Source organism: Suncus etruscus, chromosome 4, assembly GCF_024139225.1.
Source record: "Suncus etruscus isolate mSunEtr1 chromosome 4, mSunEtr1.pri.cur, whole genome shotgun sequence".
Classification (NCBI taxonomy): domain Eukaryota; kingdom Metazoa; phylum Chordata; class Mammalia; order Eulipotyphla; family Soricidae; genus Suncus; species Suncus etruscus.
Genome location: NC_064851.1, coordinates 20,354,798 through 20,378,349, shown reverse-complemented (window position 1 = coordinate 20,378,349; position 23,552 = coordinate 20,354,798). Strand labels below are relative to the sequence as shown.

The 23,552-nt window shown below is 52.5% G+C and overlaps 2 protein-coding genes across 3 annotated transcripts in view; one reads left to right on the top strand and one right to left on the bottom strand.

Moving 5' to 3' along the window:
- PADI2 (peptidyl arginine deiminase 2) overlaps positions 1-23,552 on the bottom strand; it is a 651,199-nt gene that overhangs the window by 510,357 nt on the left and 117,290 nt on the right. The window lies entirely within an intron of this gene.
- The window catches only part of ARHGEF10L (Rho guanine nucleotide exchange factor 10 like), a 124,261-nt gene that overhangs the window by 50,476 nt on the left and 50,233 nt on the right, over positions 1-23,552 (top strand). The window contains 11 exon segments of the mRNA XM_049772149.1: positions 1,103-1,191; positions 2,634-2,717; positions 6,721-6,887; positions 11,454-11,570; positions 14,885-14,993; positions 17,204-17,310; positions 18,829-18,906; positions 19,801-19,980; positions 21,092-21,208; positions 22,201-22,293; positions 22,408-22,581. Of these exon segments, the coding sequence (XP_049628106.1) occupies positions 1,103-1,191; positions 2,634-2,717; positions 6,721-6,887; positions 11,454-11,570; positions 14,885-14,993; positions 17,204-17,310; positions 18,829-18,906; positions 19,801-19,980; positions 21,092-21,208; positions 22,201-22,293; positions 22,408-22,581 (1,315 nt within the window).

The window sequence follows — 23,552 nt, the reverse complement described above, 5'->3', positions numbered from 1 at the left end:
GGTTCAGCCTTCTCTGGGCTGCTCTCTGGGCTGTGCTGACATCAGTTAGGGTTAGTCTTATCAGCCTCAGTTCCTGCCTGTCCTTGTGCTTTGGGGCTGGTGATAGTGACTTCTTCAGATCATATCTGACTTTTATGACTTCCTCAAACCCCTCTTGGCCTGCTTGTTTCTTATTTGTTTTTATTTTGGGACCACACACAGCAGTGTGTAAGGAAGCTCAAAGTTTCCTCCTGGCTCTGCATCCAAGGATCACTACCGGCAGACTTTGGGATGCCAGGAATTGAACTCGGGTGAGCCGTCAACAAGGCAAGCTCCCTATTTCCTGTATCATCGGCCCAGCCACTGTCTGCCAATTTTCTAATTATCTTATCTGGTTGGTGACCAGAAGCAGTTCTGTAGGAGAAATGATGAGAACGGGTGTCTGTGGACCAGCGGGCCCTAAAGTGCTGAGACTGTAAAGTTTTGGATTAAGGGTCCCCTCTCCTGAATTTAGGCTTTGGCTGTAGGGAGGAGGTAAAGATAACTGCCCTTGCCCATAGATATTGGTTTTTTTTTTGGCTTGAGTCCTTCTCAGTTTCTTTGGGGACAGTTTTGCTTATTGTCTGCTAGCTGTAAACAGAGGTGTGGGCATACCTACTGCCTCTCTGCTGGCTTTCCTATGAGCCTGCCCCATCAGCAGTACCTCTGGGTACAACCTGTCTCCCAGATAGAGCTATCTGTAGTTTGTGGCCCAGGGTGGTGTGGGAAGCCAGTTTGTTTACATTCTTCCCCAGTGCCAGAAGCCCAGCCTGAAGCTCTGTGTGGAGCTTGTGTGGAGAGTCTGGGGAGCTGTGATGCCCCCAGATGTTGCCCTGGAGGAAAGGTGGAGTGCTCATGTGTATGTATGGGGGGGGGGAACTTGCTATTGCCTCTGTTTCAGGTTTGTTCTTTATGTTTCTAATGAAACAGCTCTTTGCTCATGGGTGCAGGACTTGCTTGTCTATGAGCTGCTGGTTCCCTGTTTCCTCTTCCTCTGGGGGAACCCATCTACCTCCTTGGGAAGGGGCTCAGAGACTTCTGGAATCCATGTTGCCCTTGCTCACAAACCTGCTCTCACCCACAGGGCCCCACCAGTGCTGAGTAACGGGGATGCCCAGGGTGCAATCTCTGGGGTGCTGCGTTCTGGCTGGAAACGGAAGAGCTCCCGCCGCAGTAAGTGCCTGAAGGATTTCCCACTGGGTGGGCTACTGTGGGTCCCTATGGGCCCCTGCAAAACAGCATGAGAGGTGAACCCAGGATAGACCATGGAACTGCTTTAAGCAGGGTCCCTGTGGGAACAGAAGCAACCTCACATCCCTCACACAGTGAACATACCAAGCAGGGTGCAGGACACAGGGTGGTGCTGGGAGAACTGGGGGTCCTAGAGGCTGAGAGCCTGAAGTAGGGGTCAGAGATGGAGTGTCCTGGCACAGGGGTCCCCTAAAGCAGGAGCTGGGGAGCCCAAGGTCATGAGGCACCCCGGAATAGCCTCTGTGAGGGGGTTATGTCTTGGGAAAACAGGGCAGGGCTGCCTTCTTCTGAGCTCCTCCAGAGCCTTTGAAACTGTGTCCCCCAGAAGAGAATGGAGGTGAGAGGAGGGAACAGATGGGGCTGCAGAACAGTTTTACACATCAGTGTGGTGTCCTGGGGGTGGGATCAAGCTGCCAGATGTGGGGCAGAAGACCAATCCTATAGGGAGGCTGCCTGAAGCAGAGTGGGTGCTGGGGAGAGAAAGGTGAGCAGGTCTGAGAGCTTGGTAGAAAATAGGACTCGGGCCCAGAGAGATAGCACAGCGGTGTTTGCCTTGCAAGCAGCCGATCCAGGACCAAAGGTGGTTGGTTCGAATCCCGGTGTCCCATATGGTCCCCCATGCCTGCCAGGAGCTATTTCTGAGCATACAGTCAGGAGTAACCCCTGAGCAACGCCGGGTGTGGCCCAAAAACCAAAAAAAAAAAAAAAAAAAGAAAATAGGACTCATGGAAGTGGAGGGAGTCGGGGGTCAATGAAAAGCTTCACAGGACTTACCTGCTCCCACATCTGTCTGGGAGACAAAAACCAGCTCCATGACGGCTGGGACTGATTTCTGTACCCTGACCCCACTGCCTCCTTAAGTTTCCCATCTGAGATCCACTGGCAGTTGTCTATGGAGTTCCCCAGCCCTGGAGTGCTGCTGGCTGGGTCTGAAGGGCACTGTCAAACCCCATTTCTTACCCTGTATGTACTTGGGCTACTTTTTCTGGTGCCTATCAAGGGTTTAGCAAGGGAGGTTGAGTCCAGGGGTGGCTTGGGGAGCAGACCATTTAAGATGTCCCACACCCAGGACATTGTGCTGAGCTTCCCAGCAGGTGCCAGAGCCAAGGCTGGGTCAGCCAGATGGACAGGCTGCAGGTGGTAAGGAGGCAGGTGGGGTTGGATGGTGAGGGACCAAGGCAGGAAGGGATGGAGAAAGAGCAGAATTAGGGTACTCAGAAAGCTGTTGCTCTCCAAGGGTTGGGCCATGTAGTGCATGTTGCAGGGGGCTAAGGGGATGGTAGAGGGACCTCTTGTGCAGGGCCCTGCTGCCCACCATGGAAGGTATTGCAGCTCAGTCCTCTGCACTGTCCTCTGTTCCCCAGTTGACAGGTTCACTTTCCCTGCCCTGGAAGAAGATGTGATCTACGACGACGTTCCCTGTGAGAACCTGGATGCCCATCATCCTGGTGAGCCTCCCCCTGCCCCTTCAATAGTTCCTTCCTGCTGAATTGTCCTGGGGAGAGGCTGGAAGGTGTCCTGGTGTCCCTGAGTGTCTCTAAGTCTGAGCTCCTTCTGTTAGAATAGACTAATGATTGGGTTTGCCAGGGTTGTTGGGTATCACAGTAGCATGTTTGACCCAATGGGTGATGCAGAGAAAGCTCAGGAAGTTCTCTTCCCTGATGAGCACCCAAGGAGGAGGAATATTTGTTCTCCCTGTTAATAATCAATATTTGGTAGAGCCATCTTTGTATGCACACCTTAGACCATGATTTCTCTAGTCTCATTTTATGGGATCTGGCTCATAGACTTTGCTATGGGGTAGTTAGCTCTTGCTAACAGATGAGGGCTCTAAGAAATAACATGAAACTTCCCCCGGGGCTTCCTCTGATACCACATCCAGTGCTATACCCAGGTCAAGGTGGCTCATGGGGACCATTTGCTGTTGACCATTATCCCGGCAGGGCAGGATTGCTGCTCTGGTTGGATAGCACAGGGGCAGGGCATTTGCCTTGCACGTGGCTGACCCGGGATGGACCTGGGTTTGATCCCCAGCATCCCATATGGTCCCCTGAGCCTGCCAGGTACATTTTCAGTGTACAAAGCCAGGAGTAACCCCTGAGCACCACTTGATGTGGCCCCAAAACAAAAATTAAAACAACACAAAAGGCTGTGTTGACAGACCAGAGTGATAGTAGGGCATTTGCCTTGGACATGGCTGATCCGGGACGGACCCAGGTTTGATTTCTGGCATACCATATGGTCCCTTGAACCTGCCAGGGGCGATTTCTGAGCACAGAGCCAGGAGTAATCCCTGAGTACCTCTGAGTGTGGCCCAAAAACCAAATCAAATCAAATCAAAACAAGCAAACAAAAAAAGTAGCTTGAAAGGAGTAAGCTGTTTGTATAAGGCCCCGGAGCCAGAACGGGAGTGGATATCTGCCCACATCTGTTCTTTCTAGGGTCACTCTCTTTGGCTTGCTCTTGAGAACTAGTGGGAAACACAGCCTCTGCTTTCGTGGGGCTCCCCTTCTAAGGGGTCAGCAGCGAGCATCTTAGCAGTGCTTGCCCAGAAGGAGAGATATGCAGAGCCACAAACAGGCCCCAAACCCCCAGAGCTATGCCCCAACCCGTTTCTGGGCCAGAGACCTGTATAGCCTCAGCACACTCAGGGCCCACAGCACATTTCTGGCCTGTGTGTGGCACTGGGCTGGGAGAGATACAAGTGACCCTAGCCTGTTGTTTGATCCTTGGAGGGCCTCAGCCAAGTTGCCAATTGCTTGGCCTCAGCCTTTGCTGGGCACCTCGGACTTCCCAGGGTGCAATGAACTGGCATATCCCTGTGCTGTTAGGAGCGGGAGTCAGCTCAGAGCCTGCAAATTGAGGTTAAGAACCCTGTGTTCCCTGCAGGACTGTGGCCGGCCCCTGGAACATGACAGTCTTGGTACACAGCTGCCAGAGCCCAGCACTGGTCCTCAAGTGAGCTTAGGTTCTGCACTTGAGGTTGTCAGTCCAGGGCCCAAAGATCTGGTCCCAGTGCTGGCTCTTCCCTTTCATAGATCTCTGGGCCCTGGGACTTTTGTGACTCATTCATAGAAAATCAGAATATTATTCTGACCCCGTGGGACTTTGGGAAGCCCACCAGGGAACTACTCTTCTCTTAGCTGATACACAGTGAACTTTGGGGCAATATGAGCTCTATGTTGTCGAGGAGTCAACAGGCTGATTGCACTGAAGGGCTAAGAGGGTGGTGAAAAGAGCTTTGAAAACTGAAACATGAACCAGAGCATTAGGAGACCCCCAGGTCTCTGGTTGCTAGGGGATGGGGGACTAGAGGCCCCAAGGGAACCCCAGAGGCTGAGGTTTAGATACTCACAGCTTCATAGGCTCAGAAATCTTGACGGCATAGTAATCTAACCCACTGCTGGGAGCTTTCGGGACTTGTGGGGTCGGAATGGGGGAGGGAGGGTGGATGGCGCCACCCTTGGGCAAGCCCATGTCTGTTCCGGTGTGAATGGAGGGTGTGAGGCGGTAGGTAGGGTTCTCAGGACTGGAGGAGAGAGCACTTCTTGATGTTGCCCTGGCTCTTTTGGGCTTCCCTCTTTTCTCCCGGGTCCTAAGAGGACCACCTGTCCAGGCTGCAGAAAGACCCCAGCTAGTCAACAACTTAGTGCTCCCTTCCAGGAGGCATTGCCACTGTCATTTTGTCCTGAAAGTAAACCTCTGCGAGGCTGGGACGCGGAGGTTGAGGCTCAGTGTTCTGTGTGATCAACCCTGAGGTTGATCCCTGGTGTTCTTCAATCCCCAAGTCAGCTCTGCCTCCTGGTCCTCCTGGCACCTGTCTCTGGGGTGATCTCTGGGATCTGCTTTGTGGCTTTACCGATGCCCCTCCCCTCCAAACTATGCCTGCCTCTTGACCCCCCCAGTCTTCCTGAGATTCCCAGGGGCATGTCCCAGCTGCTCTGTTGAGTGCTTGCTTGGCCACACTCTTTGCTAAGAGCTTCTGGCACATCTTTTATTTATTTGGCATTTTAGCTTATTATGACCCCAGTTCTGTAGAGAAATGAGTAGTAACCAGAGCTCGGTTTCATCAGACATATGGTTTCTGAGAAGGGTTCTTATTAGATCTTCCTGATGCTCTAGTTCCTTTTTGTTGACAAAAGAAATCTTAATCTTTGGGGCTGGGCGGTGGCGCTGGAGGTAAGGTGCCTGCCTTGCCTGCCTGCGCTAGCCTAGGACGGACCACGGTTCGATCCCCCGGCGTCCCATATGGTCCCCCCAAGAAGCCAGGAGCAACTTCTGAGCACATAGCCAGGAGTAACCCCTGAGCGTCACAGGGTGTGGCCCAAAAACAAAAACAAAACAAAACAAAAAAAAGAAATCTTAATCTTTGTGTGCTTTTTGGACCTTGACCTCATTTTGTGTGTACATGTGTGTGTGTGCATGTTTATATAAGTGCATGTGTGTGGATGCACATGTGCATAAAATGGCGGGCCACATCCAGTGGTGCATTAGTGCTCTGGGATCATGCAATGCTGGGGTCATATCCAGGGCTTTGATATACAGATCTTATGCTCAGCCCTCCTAGTCTCTCCTTGTGGCCTGGTGTTTGGTGAGGTTTCTAGGTCAGTTCTTCTGCCATAACTAATCCAGAAGTCAGTCCCAGAGAACTGAGTCCTTTTCTTGGCCATTGACTCCACGGAGAAGCCCCCAGGGCTGAAGGGAGAGCTTGAACTCTCCTGCTCAGTAGGAGAAGCCAGATGGGGCTTCCTCACACAGTGGCTTTTACAACTGCCTTGGGAGTGGCATCTCACTTGACAAGGTAAGGTCCCCATGATTGGCCTGTACCCTGTGGGAGACCTACCTTTGTCCCCCAGTTTTTGCTTCAAGGCAACTTCTATAGAGCCTGGGAAGAAAAGGATACTCTGGTCGCTGGGCAAGCTGTACTTCTCCTGGACCATACTAATCCAGCTGGGAAACTCCTATCTGGGCTGAGGGTTCAGTCATATTTGATACTTGAATGCTCTGAATTGATGATCTCCATTGTGCTCCCCCAAGGATTCTAAGGCCAGAAGTGAGATCCCATGTTAGAACTCAGTCTTGGGGCTTCTATTTTTATTTTCTTAGATTTTGGGCCATAGCCATCAGTGCTAAGAACTTACTTTTGGCTCTGGTTTAGGGATCACTCCTGGTGGGTTTGGGGGACCAAATAGGGTAGTAGAATCAAACTCAGATCAGTCACGTGCAAGGCAATGTGCTTGGCCCTGGTACTATTTCTCTAGCACCTTGGGGCTTCTCTTTCTCTTGGAAAAATGTTCTGGATGCTCAGAACCAGCCTGCTGGCCCCAGAAAAGTCACACGTTCCCTGGACCACATCAGGCCTGCCCTTGCTCCTACCAGGGCTCAGATACCTGTTATTGATGGGCAAGGGACTCAGGGCCTGTGCTCACCACCTTCTCTGCTGGCTAGCAGGGCTGGAGAAGAACCTCTCTCATCGGGACGGAGCCCTGCAGGAGGCGGACGACTTAGGCTGGAGCTCCAGCGAGTTCGAGAGCTACAGCGAGGATTCTGCAGAAGAGGCCAAGCCAGAGGCTGAGCAGGCTGAGCCTGCCAAGCACCGAGTGTCCTTCCAGCCCAAGGTGAGACGGGGCCGGCATCTCCCTGGAGTCAGGGTACCAGACCCCTCGGGGAGTCGGGTAAGTTGGGTGGCAGAGGTGAGGGCCAGGTCACATTCACAGATCTCAATGTCCAAGAATGTGTGGTGGGTGGAAAATAAGGGCTGGAAGCCTAGGGTGTAACCTCCCTGCCTGCACTGCTGTCAGGCCTAGGAGAGCCCTTCCAGTGGTGTGTGGGGTGTTACCACCTGGCACGGCCCCCCATAGCCCTCTTACTGCCAGCCCCAGCACTGCAGCGTGTGTTCAAACCCCATACCTGGTTTTTGCAGTGGTCTTCTCAGACATAGCATGCCTGAAATCCCAGCCCTTGGATCTGAATGGATCACTGGCCACATCTCTGCAGCCTTTGCTTAACAGGCATGAGGCCAGGGTGGTTGCGGCCCCTGGTCACTGTGGCCCACATCTATTTTAACCCCCCTGGTCCATCTGCCTAAGAGTTGAGGGAGCGACAGATGGGATCCTCCCTTAGAGAGGACCCTCCCTCCCTGTACCAGCTTCCTTCCTCTGATTTGAAATCTGTTTCATCTGGGGTACCTCTTTACATTCCCTGTGTGTCCTGAGATCCTTGGGCCCCTCTCACGCTCCTCCAGAGGAGAAGCAGGTGGGAAGTTGTTCCTGCCTGAGGCTGGGGACAGTGACTATACATACAGAACCTATGTATTCCTGAATTGGGGATGTGGGCCAGAGCAGTACCCACATTTAGGAGTCTTTCGATGAAGATGGGCTGTTTATGTTTCTGGACACCTGGACACTTAGACATCTTCTCCTGAGTGCTGGGTGCCCCATGGCTGGGCTTTCCTGACTGGGGTATGTGGAAGGACCACACCCCTCAAACTGTGCACCTGCTTTTAAGTGCCCCCAGCCACCTGTACAACATAGAAATGGAATGGGGCCAGTCAGAGGCTTTCAGAAGAGAAGAGCTGGTTGCAGAAGTGCAGAGACATCTCTGTTTAGAACAACACTCCTGTGAAAGCCAGGAACAGGCCTGTCCTGCTCTGTCCCTGCAGGGAAGATGTAGTACTTGTGGGGGAGACTAGAAGGTCTCTGATAAACAGCCTTCTAGGCCCTGATGAAGTCCCTTAATCCTGCATCTCAGCCCAGCATGGATTTTGGAATTAGTGGGTACTCAAGGCCCAAACCAGCTCTTGTTCTTGGTAGCTGATGGTCCTTCCTTATCTCCCAGTCATTCCCTCATTTCCCTGCCTCTCTGTGGGGATCCAGGCAAACTCCATTTAGAGGGCAGGAGAACTGAGGAATTGGAGCTCCCCCAGGGAGCCATGTGGCCTCAGGGCCATAAGAACAGCCAGTGCCTCTATTCAGAGTCAGGGTGGGAGCCTACCAGCTGCTTTTTGGCTATGCCCTCAGGGGATGCCAGGGGCCCATTCAGGACTTGGAGAAATTGTGGGTGTTCTTCACCATAGCTGTGTATAGGGCAGGATTTCTAGGGATCAACTGGGGATCAACTCAGCTGCCATCTGAGTTCTTCCCGGGGCAGCAGAGTGTTTGCACTTTTTAATTGCAAGAATAGCTTCTCCTGCCCACCTGCTCCCTGCGTAGCAGATCCTGGGGACACTGGGAAACTATGCAGTTTCACCTTCCCTCTGCCCAGGAAGCCTCCCTAAGCCTTGCCTGCTTCTCCCCTCTTTTCACCCCACTGCTGTGGCATCTGCTTCTCCTACACTGCAGCAGCTGTGTGCTTGCAGCCACACTGCTTGGCTGTGTCCTGTGTGCCAAGGGGCCCTGGGAAGTGTCCTGTCCTGCTCTGGGAGTCTAACCACTGCTCAGGCACCCTGTCCAGCAGCAAGAGAGGGTGGCGTCACTCCTTCAAGTGTCCAGAGAAGCTCGTCCTCAGCAAGTAGGTCCAAGAGGTCTGCAGAGGTGCAAGCAGTGGCTTTATGTTGCTCCATTTTCAAGCTCAACCAGTGAGAAGTTGTTGTTTTTTTTTTTTTCTTCCCAGTGGAGGAATGGGTTCTTGAATTCTTTCACTTCATTGTGGTCCCTCACAGTCATGGTTTTTCTTTTTTTGGTTTTTGGGCCACACCCGGAGGTGCTCAGGGGTTACTCCTGGCTGTCTGCTCAGAAATAGCTCCTGGCAGGCACGGGGGACCATATGGGACACCGGGATTCGAACCAACCACCTTTGGTCCTGGATCGGCTGCTTGCCGCTGTGCTATCTCTCTGGGCCTCTGTTCAGCATGTTCTGAGCAGCTGGGGCACCAGCACAAAAACCTACTCTGACCTAGATATGGTCACTGCTTTGCTCTGATCTGGCCAGCAGTACAGCTGACCATGACTGTAGTTTTCTGACCCTTCCCCAGGTCGGTAGCACTGAAGGTGGAAGTTTCCTGATTTATTGTGAGTCTTATTTACAGGTGAAAGTTCAGGGTTTACAAATCCCAAAATATGTCGTTGGGGCACTGAGGATTCTCAGAAGAACTCTTGTCTTCCTGTGATTACTCACCTTTTGCCTAGCACAGTGCAGTTTACAAAGTAGTCTTATTGAATTTTCTTCATCTCTTGATAGTATTTGCATTAAATATTAATGCAAATTAATTAATGCATTATTTGCATTAAATCTTATTTAGTTGATCTGAGAACCTAAGTGAAAGAAGCTCAGAAAGACTAAATAATATAGTTAGGTTTGGTTTACACAGCTAGTAAGTAGTAGAGCCACAAAATTGTGAGAGAAAAACCTTCATTTTGTCTGTTCATCCATCCATCCACTCACCCCCTCCATCATCCATCCATTCATCCCTTCCCTTCTTCCATCCATCATTCATCATTTATCTCTCCTTCCCCTTCTCCATCCATTGGTTTATTCATCCAATTATCTATCATTTTAACTAATGTTGAATATTTATTCTTTGAAAGATAGTATAAAAATAGCTTCAGATTTTGAACACTTGCTGTGTCTTGGATTAAATATTATTATACTTCTTCTTCTTCTTCTTTTTTTTTTTTTTTTTTTTGGGTCACACCCGGCAGCACTCAGGGGTTACTCCTGGCTTCATGCTCAGAAATTGGTCCTGGCAGGCTCGGGGGACCATATGGGACGCCAGGATTCGAACCGATGGCCTTCTGCGGCAACCGTCTTACCTCCGTGCTATCTCTCTGGCCCCAAATATTGTTATAATTCTAATCTCAGTAACTATGAAATTATTATTATCCTTTACTAGGGAAGAAGCTATAAGTTAGCACTAAAGAGACTTATTTTTATCTCATAAGCAGAGATTGGTATCTTGAATGTGCTCCCTCTTTCCTCCAGAGCTACACCCTTAAGCCTTCTGCTTGTTGGTTCCTTTATAAGTAGCACCTGTCTTGATTTTCCACATTTTTACATCCCTTACTCATATAGGTCATGCATTTTTTTTTTTTTTTTTTTGGTTTTTGGGCCACACCCAGCGGTGCTCAGGGGTTACTCCTGGCTGTCTGCTCAGAAATAGCTCCTGGCAGGCACGGGGGACCATATGGGACACCGGGATTCGAACCAACCACCTTTGGTCCTGGATCGGCTGCTTGCAAGGCAAACGCCGCTGTGCTATCTCTCCGGGCCCATTTTGATGTGTATTTGTTCACCAGTTCTTTTTTCCCCTTAGAGAAGAGGCCAATTACCTATTTTTTCCATCCACCCAGTGTCTATCTTTCCTGCACCCTTCTCTTCTTTCCTCTGCTCAGCCTCACCTCTTCCTCAAAAGGCATACTGGAGCCAGCTTATCCTTGCCCACAAGAACTCCTGGATTTTGCATGTATAGCTTTCCAATATCACATTCAATGATGTCATGTTGATAGCTTGAAACTGGCCAAAGCAGGAACATTTATTTGTATGATAGAAATGCAGCAAAGCCTGACAGTTTCTTTGGTGGACTGGCATTCAGCCCTTAAGAACACACAGAACACTGCTTCTCTGCTTCTGTCCATCCTTCAATCTGCACACCATTTTCTTCAGTGATTTGATTCCTTTTACTCTGCAATAGTTACCCAATGAATGTACCTTCTTGATCACCCATTATTCATGTGTCTGTCCATTGATCAACCATCTGCCCATGAGCCTGTCCTTCCATTTGATCCCCCACTTGTCCATCCGATCTGCCCATTGTTCTGTCTGTCCACCCATCTTTCATTCAATACCTCTCCATCCACTTCTCCTGCTGCCTACCCATCCACCTACCTGCCATCCATCCATGTCACAAGCTTGCTGAGAACTGCCTCTGTCACAGCCTGGTGCCAGGCCTGAGAGATGACAGATACAGTCTCTGTCCTTGGTCTGTCCCTGGGAGCTCGGGTGGGGGTAGGGGAACAGATTCAGCCCCCTGGGGCCTATTCTAAAGGGGTTGGGCCTGGTTGGAGAAGGAGGTTCCAGCAGGAAACTACTAGGTCATTTCCAGGCCCCCAATTCCCACCTGCCCTCCTTGTCCACTGCCACCTCACCTGAATCTGCTTTCCCCTCTGTTGTTCTCTGTTTTGTCTCCTCCCTGTCCTGCCTGCGCCTCTCACCTGCTCTCCTTCTGCTTGGCTGCTTGGGGGCTCCAGCTTTCACCAGACCTGACCAGGCTAAAGGAGAGATACGCCAGGACTAAGAGAGACATCTTGGCTTTGAAAGCTGGGGGGAAAGACATGCGGGAGCTGAAGCACAAGTACGATTGTAAGGTATTGTCCGCCCCTCTCATGCCTTCAGGGGGCTTCAGTGCTGCTGCTGCTGCTGCTGGAGCAGCAGGAGGTGGGCCCAAGCCTCCTGCTCTGCCAACGGGACCGGCACTGGCAGCAAGGCACATCGGTGCTAGATACTGCTCAGTGTTCTGAGCCGCTTGCTCCTTGCCACACACTCTTTTCTCTCTCTTCCTGCTCTGCCTGCTGCATCCTCCTGACCCCAAACTGCCTTTACCATCTGCAAGAGTTTCTAGATGAGTTATCAGATTTTGGGGTGATCCTCAAAGCAAATATTTCTGGTTCAGGAGAGCTCTGAAAAAAAAAAAAAAAAAAAAGGATATTCTGGACCAGAGAGATAGCACAGTGATAGGGTGTTTGCCTTGTACACAGCCAACCTGGGACAGACCTGGGTTTGATTCTCCACATCTCATATGGTCCCCTGAGCCTGCCAGGAGCAATTTCTGAGCACAGAGCCAGGAGTAACCCCTGAGCACCACTAGTGTGGCCCAAAAACCAAAAAAAAAAAAAAAAAATGCAGATTCCTGAGCACTGTGCCTGGGGATGATGTCCCCTTAGCTCTGGGCCCTATCTGGTCCAGGGATCTGCATATTTGAGTGGCATAGTAGGTGGGTTTGGACTCTGGGGGCCTTCCCCTCTCCCTCTGAGCTGTTGACCATTCTTGGATGGGCATTGATGTTGGGCACTGACGCTAGCAGCTGTGGCTTTTGTTCGGCTGTGGCCTCCTGTGTTCTGTGGAGCAGTTCTCTCCCACCTCTTCCCTGCTGTATGCTCCCAGGCAGGCCTCTTAATTTCTCTGAGCCTTAATCTCTCTGCTAGGGAAGCTAGGGGGCACCCACAAAACCAGCACTTCTCACTTGGGTATCATGCTTGAGCTCAGAGCTGGACTGCCTTTAGCCCTGCCAGGTGTATCCTGGGGTTCATGGCCAGCACCCTCTCAAGTCCCATCTAGCTGTCCTGATGCCTGGAGCAAAGTTGCTGGCTGGTGGTCACACCAGGGGTAGTGGTGAAGCTGGGATTTAAACCTGGACCCCTGGGGCTTGGGCCTGAGATTCTGCTGGCTGACAGCCCTATCAGTCTCCTCAGAATCCAAAGCCTCCTGAGCAGGTAGGCAGCACATTACAATTTGCAGACCCTTTGGCAGAGTCCCCCTTAGGGTGGGTGGGATTTAACTTCCCATGAAGTCCGGGCCAGAGAGGAGTGCAGGAGCATGTGAAGGACAGAGTGGGACACAAGGGTGCTTGTCACAGCCCCAAAGGGGCCCCAGACCACTTCTGCCTGGTGGAAAAAGGCAGTTGGTGTTTGGACTCAGGGCTGCCCTCCTGGTATTCATCTGCTGTTCTTATTTTTGTTTTGTTATATTTTTATTTGGGCCATGTGCATACAAAAGGAGGGCCCGGAGGTTTCTCCTTCTAAGGGTTTTCTTCTGGTGATGCTTGGAGGGGATCCTGTTGTGTGGGGAACGGATCCCTGTTCTCTTGCATGCATAGACATGTTCTAGCCAGTTGTGCTGTTTCTCTGGTCTCTGTCTTTTTCTTCCTGCCCAGGAAATGCCAGCAGCTATTAGGTATTTATGGCACAACCTCTCGATGGCAAGGTTGGCAGAGACTTTCAGTCAAGGAAAAGTGACCATGCAGAAGGGGGTGACATTGCTTTCTGGGCTTTACATTTCTGCCCTCGTGTTACATTTTCAGAAGTATCTGCTAGCCTCCTCCCACCGCCCAGAACCAAAACTCACTCAGAATTTTACAAGATGTCCCTCACGTCCACTACCTTTGTTTCCAGGAAGCCAGCCTGATTTTTGAGAAGCCACCAGCCTTCTCTCCAGCCCGACCATTCCTCGGAGCTCAGCAAGCCCTCTTGCCCAGATTCTTTTTTTTTTTTTGTTTGTTTGTTTTTGTTTTTGGGTCAGACCCGGCGGCACTCAGGTTTACTCCTGGCTCTGTGCTCAGAAATTGCTCCTGGCTGGCTCGGGGTGTGGGGGGGAGATCCATATAGTATGTCGGAATTTGAACCACTGTCCGTCCTGAATCAGCTGCATACAAGGCAAACATCCTACCACTGTGCTATCTCTCTGGCCCCTCTTGCCCAGATTCTTTTTTTTTTTTTAACCTTTATTTAAACACCTTGATTACAAACTTGTTTGGAGTTGGGTTTTAGTCATATAAAGAACACCCACCTTCACCAGTTTAACATTCCCATCACTAAAGCCTTAAATCTCCCTCCTCCCCACCCTCTTGCCAAGATTCTTAAGAAGTGCCTGGTGAGTCCTTTCTCTGGGGACCAAGGAGCTGGTTGGAGAAAGGTGACCACATGGAAACAGATGCGTGTCCCCACCTTCAGCAGAGAAGCTTCAGGCAGGAGCAAGGCTCTCTAGGGTTTTGCAAAGGGAGAGCCATGTAGCAGCCTCTGCTGGCCTGCATCCCCCTTGCTCCTATCCTACCTCTGGGCTCCCGGCCACCCCAGTGGCTCTGCAGGGCTTGGTCCTTACCCGTGGTCAGTGCAGCCGTGGCACCAATGGCCTCAGTCCTTCCATTCAGGGTTGACTTTCAATGGGTGTCCACAGGATCTGAGGGTGAGCAGGGGTCCCAGGCATCGATGAGGAGCCACAGCTGGTGGTGTGAAGGCCCTTCAGGCACTCCGGGGCTCAGGGACCTCACGTGTTGCTGACCTTGCTGCATCTGTGCCCACAGCATCTCCCCTCACACCCTACTCCACCAGGGGAAGCTGTGCCCTGCTCTGTGGCAATCCCAGCTGTCCTTTCTTCCCGGGCACAGCCCAAGGAGAAGCCTGGCTATTTTGGGGACAGGGGCAGCTTCCTCATTTGGGGTAGGCAGCTGGGATTGCGATACCTCTGCTGGCAAATGCCCATCTTTGCCCAACCCTTCCCCCTGGGTCGAACATGCCTCCCCGAGACCCCTTTTTATTCCGTTCAGGGCCAACTGTATCTCTGTGGGGAAACTGAGGCTACATGAGGTCAGGGCTCCTTGCAGAGGAGTGGCAGAGCTGGGATGGGAACCCAGGCCTGACTGTGGCCTGCACTGTCCCCGACGTCACACAGTCCCCTGTCCTTGATAGTTCAAAGAGAAGGAACCAGCCGGGCTGCCTCTGCCCTGTCAAGTCCGGCTGCCCCGCTCACTCCCCACGGCAGGTCTCAGGTGCCCATACTCTCTCCTCACCTCCCAGTCTATCTCCCTCCCTGGGATAGGAGAGATGGGGTAGGGGTGCCCCCACACTGGGGCTGGCTTCTCATTGCCTCCTCAGCTCCTCTGATGAGCCTCTCTGCCTCTGCTCAGATGACCCAGCTCATGAAGGCCGCCAAGAGTGGGACCAAGGATGGGCTGGAGAAGACCAGGATTGCCGTCCTACGCAAAGTGTCCTTTCTACACAGGAAGGACGTCCTGGGTGAGGTGCTGCGATGGATGGGTGGATGGGGGCCAGGGTGAGATCTAACAGGTTGGGGTGAGGTGCTGGAGCTCGGGACTCACTCCATGCCTCTTCCTGGGTTCCTTGGGCACTGCCTTTGTCACTACTCATGCCCCGGACCTCCTGGAGGCCTGGCTGTCCTCTGGGGAAGATGAAGGCGCTGTTAGGGTCCTCTCTGTGCAATTAGACTGCTGCCCACCTTGCCCCTTGTCTTTCCTGGTCATCTCTTCCCCTCCGTGTCAGCTCTACCTGCCCTGTGCCTCCCCGTGAAGCTCTTGGCTCAGGCCACTGGCTGGATAAAGTGGCATTTCCCCTGAAGCTCCAGGCAGGAAGTGACATCACGATACCACCCCTCTCATCACCCCCCCCCCCCCACCTTTTATGGTCCAGCTTCAGGGATTCTGTCTGAGGAGTGCCTTCTAGGTTCTGGGCGCATGCACGGACATTAGAGTATTGTTCACACACAGTAGGGCTGACCTCACATTATAGTGGCTCTGTCTTGCCCAGTGTATCAAAAACAAGGGGTGCAATGTGATTGTACAGTATTGTACAGGGGCATGACTGGGAGCATAGAGTGAGATGCATTTGGGATCGGGACTGAAAGGTTAGGGCAAGGGCAGAGAGGCTGAATGGAAGGCCCAGGTCAGAGGGGGCTGGTGTGGTGGTTATGGGGAGCTGGCACGTGCAAAGACCCCGAGACAGGAGCGATTATGCATGCGATGGCTTTCATGGCTCCAGCATTCTCCATACACCTTGTGTGCCAGTCGGCTCTCCTTGGAGCTCTGCTGGTGTTCCCTTAGGTCCTCACAGCCTCTGAGCAGCTGCAGAGGAGAGAAACGAGGGACGCGCTGGGCTACATCCAAGCTGGAGTGAGAGTAAGAGTGAGAGCAGGGTCAGACCAGGTCAGCACAGAGGCAGGCCTACTCAGCACCCTCTGGTAAAGTGATAGCTATGGCCCGCTCGGTGCCTCAGTTTCCCCCTCTGTGTGGTGAATGTCCAGAGGCAGCTGGCCCAGCTCAGCATGCTCAGAAAGGATACAATGGAGGGGGAGTGTCTCACCACCTCTGTGCCCCTACACACATGTTTCCTTGTGTAGCACCCATGGAAGGGGTCTGAACCCCACCATTGCGTGCTGGGCGCTGGCCCCCAGCCAGGATGAACAGGCTGAGGAACTACTGGGCGGAGCAGCCTGCAGGCTGGACAAGCAGTCTGGCTTGGAACTGGTCTTGGTCACCATTCCCCAGGGCCTGCCCACCCGACCGCTTGCCCAGAGCCTCTTCTCCTCAACTGTCCCCCACCCCGCCCCAAGCTGTTATTAATAGCCCTGCATGGGATCGAATCACCAGCCAAGAATGTTGCCCAGTGTTGTGCGGGGGAAGAGGAAGCCTCGGGCCCGGCGGCTGGGGTGGGTGCGCAGCGATGCCCAGGGTACCATGTGGGCCAGGCAGGAGGACCTCCCCTGCTCCCACCCCCATGCCCTGATCCGCTGCCCCTCCTCTTCCTCCTCCTCTGTCTCCTGCTCAGGTAAGGGCCTGCCTGGGAGTTCTGCTTGTTTGTTCACCTCTGGGACACCCCACTTCTCTCTTCTTCAGCTTTCCCCCAGCACCCATTTTCTGCTGCCACCAGGTTAGCCAGGATCAGCCAGGGGCCCAGCTCCTAGGGGCCTGTTGTGGCTCTGGTATAGGGGCTCAGCCTATGCAAGAGCCTTTGTCAGGATCTGTTCTGGGCTCCCACACCTAGGGTAGCCCACCCAGATGCCAGCTAAACTTTTTAAACCCTTGGGGGAAAAGGGAAGTTTTGCAGTTTCTTTTCTGTTTTCTTTTTCTTTTTGCTATGGAAGATGAGAACACACAACACAGTCCCCTTCTGCTTTGGCTGGTTTTCATTGTCCTTTCAGGCGTCCAGAGGAAACTATTTTTAGGGACACGGGCGTCCCGGCCACTGCCTGGCCAGGAGCTTGTAGACCGAGTGGGGCTGGTGACTCGTGGCTGAGAGGATTCTGCAAGCCGGGTCTCTTTTTCCACGGCTCTGTGCTCTCTGACTCTTATCTCCTTATGAGCAGAAGGTTCCAGAGAATGGGATGGTTGGTCAGTCTTTGGGCCCCGTGTGACCTTGGGCCTGCTTATCGCCAGAATGCTGGTTTGGGCTGGCTTTCAGTTCTGGAGTCACCAGCCCGTCTGACTTTCCAGGTGACTCGGAGGAGGAAGACATGGGGCTCCTGGAGGTCAGCGTCACGGACATCAAGCCCCCTGCTCCGGAACTGGGCCCCATGCCAGAGGGCCTGAGCCCTCAGCAGGTGTGTGTGTGTGAGGGGTAGCACTAGGTTTTCTTCAGGGGATAAGAATATTGAGGGGGTGGGCTATGGGGATTGGATTTTAAGACAATTGATGGTCTTAGCCAGCTGCAGAGACTTGCTGTGCTGTACCACAGAGACTTTCCTGTGTTCTGGGCCAGCAGGGCCCCTACTTTTGGAGTTATTACTCCCTCAGGAAGAAGAGCCACTGCTTTTGGGCTCTCCTTAGGGGCATGAGCTGGCAGGGTGGAGAAGCATCAGCTGAGTGGGAGCCTTCTGTGGCCTCAGGGTGGCCCAGGAGGCCTTTCTGCACCCATATCCTCTGAGGGAGGGCCCAGGCCACCTTGGCTGCCCTCCTGTCCAGCTTCTATAGTAACCCAATAGGGCAAGAAACCCCTGTGTCAACAGGGGTTGATGGCCCCACACAGGGGTCGATATGCGCCACAGCTAGCTTCGTGGAAGGCTTTGCTGGCTTCTATTCTGCAGCCCACCTTGGCACTAGGCTCTGGAGAAGGTCAGATGGCAGGGAAAGGGGTGGGGGTGGTGTTGGCTGGATCCCTAAGCTGAGGAAGACCATCAGCCAGTGCCTCTGTGCATTCTAGGGCCCATTCATGCTAGTATATACCAGCCCATGACTTTATGTGCCAAGTAGTGCCACCCACCCAGGCTGGGCAATATGGCATATGCCAGCTAGTGCCAGCTCATGCCCACCCATGACAGTAGCGCCCAACAGTACTAGCCCATGTAAAATAATGCCAGTGTACATCAGTCTCAGCCTTGGCTAGTCTGTGTCCACTAGTGCCAGCACTGGCTGATCCATGCCACCTGTGCCCACTAATGACAACATAGTGCCAGTATGCCAGCCCATGCCAACACATGTAGTCTTTTCCACCTGTGCAAATCCATGCCACCCTTCCATCCAGTGCCTGCCCATGCCATGAAGTGCTAGCTTGTGCCAACTAATGTAGCTGACACTAGGCCATGTCCAATAATAGTTCTAGCTCATGCCGGCTAATGCTAGCACATGCCAGTCTCTGCCATTCCTTGTTAGTCTGCTCACTGATGCCAGCCCATGCCCTATATGTACCAATGTGTGTCAGCCTAAGTCAGGCTTGTAGCCTGTACCAATTAGTGCCAGCCCATGCTTGTAGTGTCCATTAATACCAACCCGTGCCAGTCTGTGCTGTCCATACCCATCTATGCCCATTAGTGCCAGACATACCCTTGTCAGATACTGCCAGCGTGTGACAGACCATGCCAGTCTGTGCCAGCTCACAAGTCATGCAGAGCAGCAGGCTCCATGCAGGGCTTTGCTGGTCTCTGCTTCAGAAGCTCATCCTGCCATGGACTCTTGGGAAGGTCAGGGGTGGCGGAGACAGCACTGGCCTGTGTTGAGTTGACCACTCTCTGGCCTGTGTGGTCTTGACTGGCTCTCTGGCCAATATGGCACTGACTACTCTGGTCCGGGGTCATTGATTATTCTTGACCTATGTCACACTGACTGCTTTCTGGCCTGAGCAGGTGGTCCGCAGGCACATCCTGGGCTCTATTGTGCAGAGCGAAGGCAGTTACGTTGAGTCATTGAAGCGGGTACTCCAGGTATGACCCCAGGGACCCAAGGAAGGGGTAGGGGGGTCCTTAGGGACATACATGGAGTGTTGGAGAAATAGTCCACTAAGGAAGGGGTGACAGACAGTGCATGTATGGAGCCAGCAGGACCTAGCAGGGGACCTCAGGAATGCTTGCACTACCTGGGTGTTCTCAAGAGCCGTGTATGTTCTGTTTGGAAGTATTCCTGTTTCTTCAATTTCATGGAAGAGCCTGAAGCAGTGTATGTTCTAAAACTGTGTGGGAGACCCATGAAACTGGGCCCTTCTGTGACCCCTTCTGCTAGAAGGGACTGTGCATGTTCACCCTCTCCTGTTGGGATCCCATGGGGGTACATCTGGAGGCACACTGGAGCCTCCTGGAGTAGTAAGCTGTGGTCCTCTCTCTTGCTCACCTGCCTACTCCCAGCTATAGCCATGGCCCTAGATCTTGAATCTTTGTAGTAAGACCTGCAGGGAAGTGGCTTTTGTGTGTGTGTGTGTGTGTGTGTGTGTGTGTGTGTGTGTGTGTGTGTGTGTGTGTGGGGATTGGGGATGGAGAGTGGGGGTAAGAGTGCTCAGGTACCTTCACTTCCTCTCCCAAATCTAGATTCATGGGCTGGGGCCCCGGGACAAGTGTTGGATAGGTGGGGAAGAAGGTGGCCCCTGCTGGACTGCAGCTATTGGCCTAGAACCTCAGTGACCTCACCAGCTGCACAGAAGCCAAGGTCCTGGGGGAGGTAGGCAGACAGCCTAGGTGCAATGTCCATCGGTGTGAAGCCTTCCCAAAGGACAGGGGAGGGCACCCCACCTGTGGCCTACAGAGCTCTGACTGTAGTGGGCATACAGACCCCATGCAGAGGCTGGGCATGTTGCTGACCCTGACATTGTCCCTTCCCATCCCCAGGATTACCGCAACCCACTGGTGGAGATGGAGCCAAAGGCGTTGAGCCTGCGCAAGTGCCAGCTGGTGTTCTTCCGTGTGAGGGAGATCCTCAACTGCCACTCCATGTTCCAGATCGCCCTGTCCTCTCGTGTGGCCGAATGGGATGCCACTGAGAAGATTGGGGACCTCTTTGTGGCCTCAGTAAGTGTCACCAGCATGTCCCCAAACCCTAACGTTCACACTCTCTGGCCTTGCCCACCCAGTGGGGTCTAAGTGACCTCCACACCCCTACCTTGAGAGGGTGGGTGCAAGGAAGGATTCCAGCAAAGATCCCACTCAGCTGTGGTGTGGAGAGGCCCAAGACTCCAGCTTCTGTGGCAGTCCTGTGATGGGGACACCCAAGGAACACTGTTGGATATGATGGCTCTGACCTTGCCTTGGCTCCAGAAGTGTTGGCCTCTTGCCCTGAAAGATCAGCCCTGACCCCCCAGCCTGGGGCTTGCTCCTGGCTGGAGAGCCTCACCATGTGTCTGAGATATGTCCAACTTGGTGTTTTTCTTTTAGAAACCGGGTTCTGTTAGGGGAACTTTAATCTGATTAAGATCATTGAAATTCTGCTCAAAAGTGATTATTGGGGCCAGAGTGATAGCACAGCAAGTAGAGCATTTTCCTTTCACGTGACCAATCCAGGTTTCATCCCCAGCATCCCATATGGTCCCTTGAGCCTGCCAGGAGTAATTCCTGAGTGCAGAGAGTCAGGAGTAATGCCTGAGTATGGCCAGGTATGGCTCAAAAACAAACATCAAAAAAAGTGATTTATTCTTTTTCTTTTCTGAGTTCTTGGAGGTTGAGACTAGGATCTCGAATAGGCATGGTGAGGGCTCCAGCCAAAGCTACTTCTCTGGCTGCATCCATGCCCCCATTTATTTGCACCCTAGTGTTCCAGAGCATTGACACCCTGGTTAGTATGCCCAAGGGGCTAGGTCCTTCAGTGACCCTTCTCACCATCAGGAACTCAGCTGGGGTGGTCACACTAAGGGAGTTGAGTGTTGGCCTTGAGGGGCTTGACTGCTGTGCCAGAGTCATGAGTAAGGGAAGATAGAGTTGCAGCATCATGCCAGCTGCCTACTCTATACTGTCAAGTGGGATAAGAGAGTGACTTTTGCCCCATGACCTGGGAAGTCATTTGGCCTCTCAGAGGTTGAGGAATGGGATGATGGGATCCTAAGCTCTGGACTGTGGAGAGGGGTTCTGGCCATCCTCATACTCACCCTCGCATACTCACCTGACCTGATCTGGGTCACTATTACAGTTCTCTAAGTCCATGGTGCTAGATGTGTACAGCGACTATGTGAACAACTTCACCAACGCCATGTCCATCATCAAGAAGGCCTGTCTCACCAAACCTGCCTTCCTCGAGTTTCTCAAGGTGAGGAGAGGGCCATGGGGCCCAGTCCTGGAAATCATAGTATCATTTTGGCCCTGGCATTCTACCTTTTCTTTCCCACCCCCCTAAGAGGAGGGTAATATCCAGTGTCTCCAGTTTGGGCTCCTGTGGACAGGGAAGGAGCCCTGCAAGTTGCGCCCCTTCTGGGTGACAGAAGGGCCAGTCTGTGGGAGGACCCATCTGTGTGAGGCCTTGTCCCTCTGATCAGGACCTGGGGGTACCCTCAGGAGGTACTCAAGTTATCCTGGATCATTCCCTGCTCTTCATTTGCACAGGGTGAGGGACACGCCTCAGAGCATCTGGAAGGTCCAGAGGGGAATCAGAGGTTAGAGAGTGACTCCAGGCTTTGTTTAGCTGTGGCCATCTTCACTCTGACCTCTCAGGGTGCTCCATTAGATGAGGTAGCAGGCTGCCTGGTGAGGCCTAAGGCAACCCTAGAGTCAATGCCTTAGCCCAGCAGTCACTGCTCTGTTCTTCGAGGCTTGGGATTGGATTAGCATGGGGCTCTGACCCAGGACATGGTGGCACTGGAAAGGCATTGTGGTAGGGGTAGGAGGAGTTGGGTTGGCCTGCAATAGTCCTGGGAGAGAAGGCTGCAGTTTGGGCCCAGGAGCCAGGCCAGACAGAAGGCAGGGCTGGGATATTCACTGTGGCCTGGTCAATGTGGGCAGGGCTAGACTTGAAGGCTGGGGAGTGGACAGGTGGGGGGTACCTGTTGGGCTGCTCCTTCATAGGGGTGGGGTGGGCATCTCCATTCTTCTAGATGCCCTTGATATTTTTCAATGAGAGAGTAAGAATCTGGTGCTTTAGTCTCCCAGAGCAGTGCAACAAGGGGCCTGGAAGAGGCAGCACCACAGCGGTGGGATCAAGGACCCCGGTTTGCCTCTCCTAGAGTCTGGGAACCAAAGAGAGGAGCTCAGGCTGCAAGAGGCCTCGAGTGACCGACCAGGGTTGGGGGTCCCTTTTTGTCACAGCGCCGGCAGCTGTGCAGCCCTGACCGCGTCACGCTCTACGGGCTGATGGTGAAACCCATCCAGCGCTTTCCACAGTTCATCCTCCTGCTCCAGGTATCTCCGTCTGGGCATCCATGTGGGGACTCTGGGAACAAGGCTGGGGCGAGCCTTCCATCCCAGGCTCCTGGGATGGACTCCTCAGGCCCTGCCCTCTCTGCTCCCTGGCAGGACATGCTGAAGAACACCCCCAGGGGCCACCCTGACAGGCTCTCACTGCAGCTGGCTCTCACGGAGCTGGAGACGCTGGCCGAGAAGCTCAATGAGCAGAAGCGCTTGGCCGACCAGGTGGCTGAGATCCAGCAGCTGACCAAGAGTGTCAGCGATCGAAGCAGCCTTAACAAGGTATGTGCCCACGAGCCTTGCCGGGAGGCCCTCCCCTGCCCAGTGGAGAAGCCTCTCAGCAGGTGGCCACTAGGTGGCAACTTTCCCAGAGGTGACTTTTTTTTTTAAAATTAATATCATTATTTAAACACCTTGATTACAAACATGATTGTGGTTGGGTTTCAGTCATGTAAAGAAAAACCCCTTCACCAGTGCAACATTCCCATCACCAGTGTCCCAAATCTCCCTCCTCCCCACACCACCCTCGCCTGTACTCCTGACAGGCTTTCTTACTTCCCTCATTCATTCACATTGTTATAATAGTTCTCAATGTAGTTATTTCTCTAACTGTACACATCATTCTTTGTGGTGAACTTCATGTAGTGAGCTGGAACTTCTAGCCCTCCTCTCTTTGTCTCTGAAAATTATTGCAAGAATGTCTTTCATTTTTCTTAAAACCCATAGATGTATGAGACTATTCTGCGTCTATCTCTCTCTCTGTCTGGCTTATTTCACTCAGCATAATAGATTCCATGTATATCCATGTATAGGAAAATTTCATGACTTCATCTCTCCTGACAGCTGCATAATATTCCATTGTATACATGTACCAGAGTTTCTTTAACCATTCATCTGTTGAAGGGCATATTGGTTGTTTCCAGAGTCTGGCTATTGTAAATAGTGCTGCAATGAGTATAGGTGTAAGGAAGGGATTTTTGTATTGTATTTTTGTGTTCCCAGGGTATATCCCTAGGAGTGGTATAGCTGGATTGTATGAGAGCTCAATTTCTAGTTTTAGGAGGAATCTCCATATCACTTTCCATAAAAATTGGACTAGCCAGCATTCCTACCAGCAATAGATAAGAGTTCCTTTTAGAGAGGTGACTCTTGCCTTACCTTGGGGTTAGTCTCTCAGATGGACTCTTCCTGTTATTCAGGATTACAGAAATATGTATTCATCAGCGTGAATACCAGGAATGTTGACCTGGGAT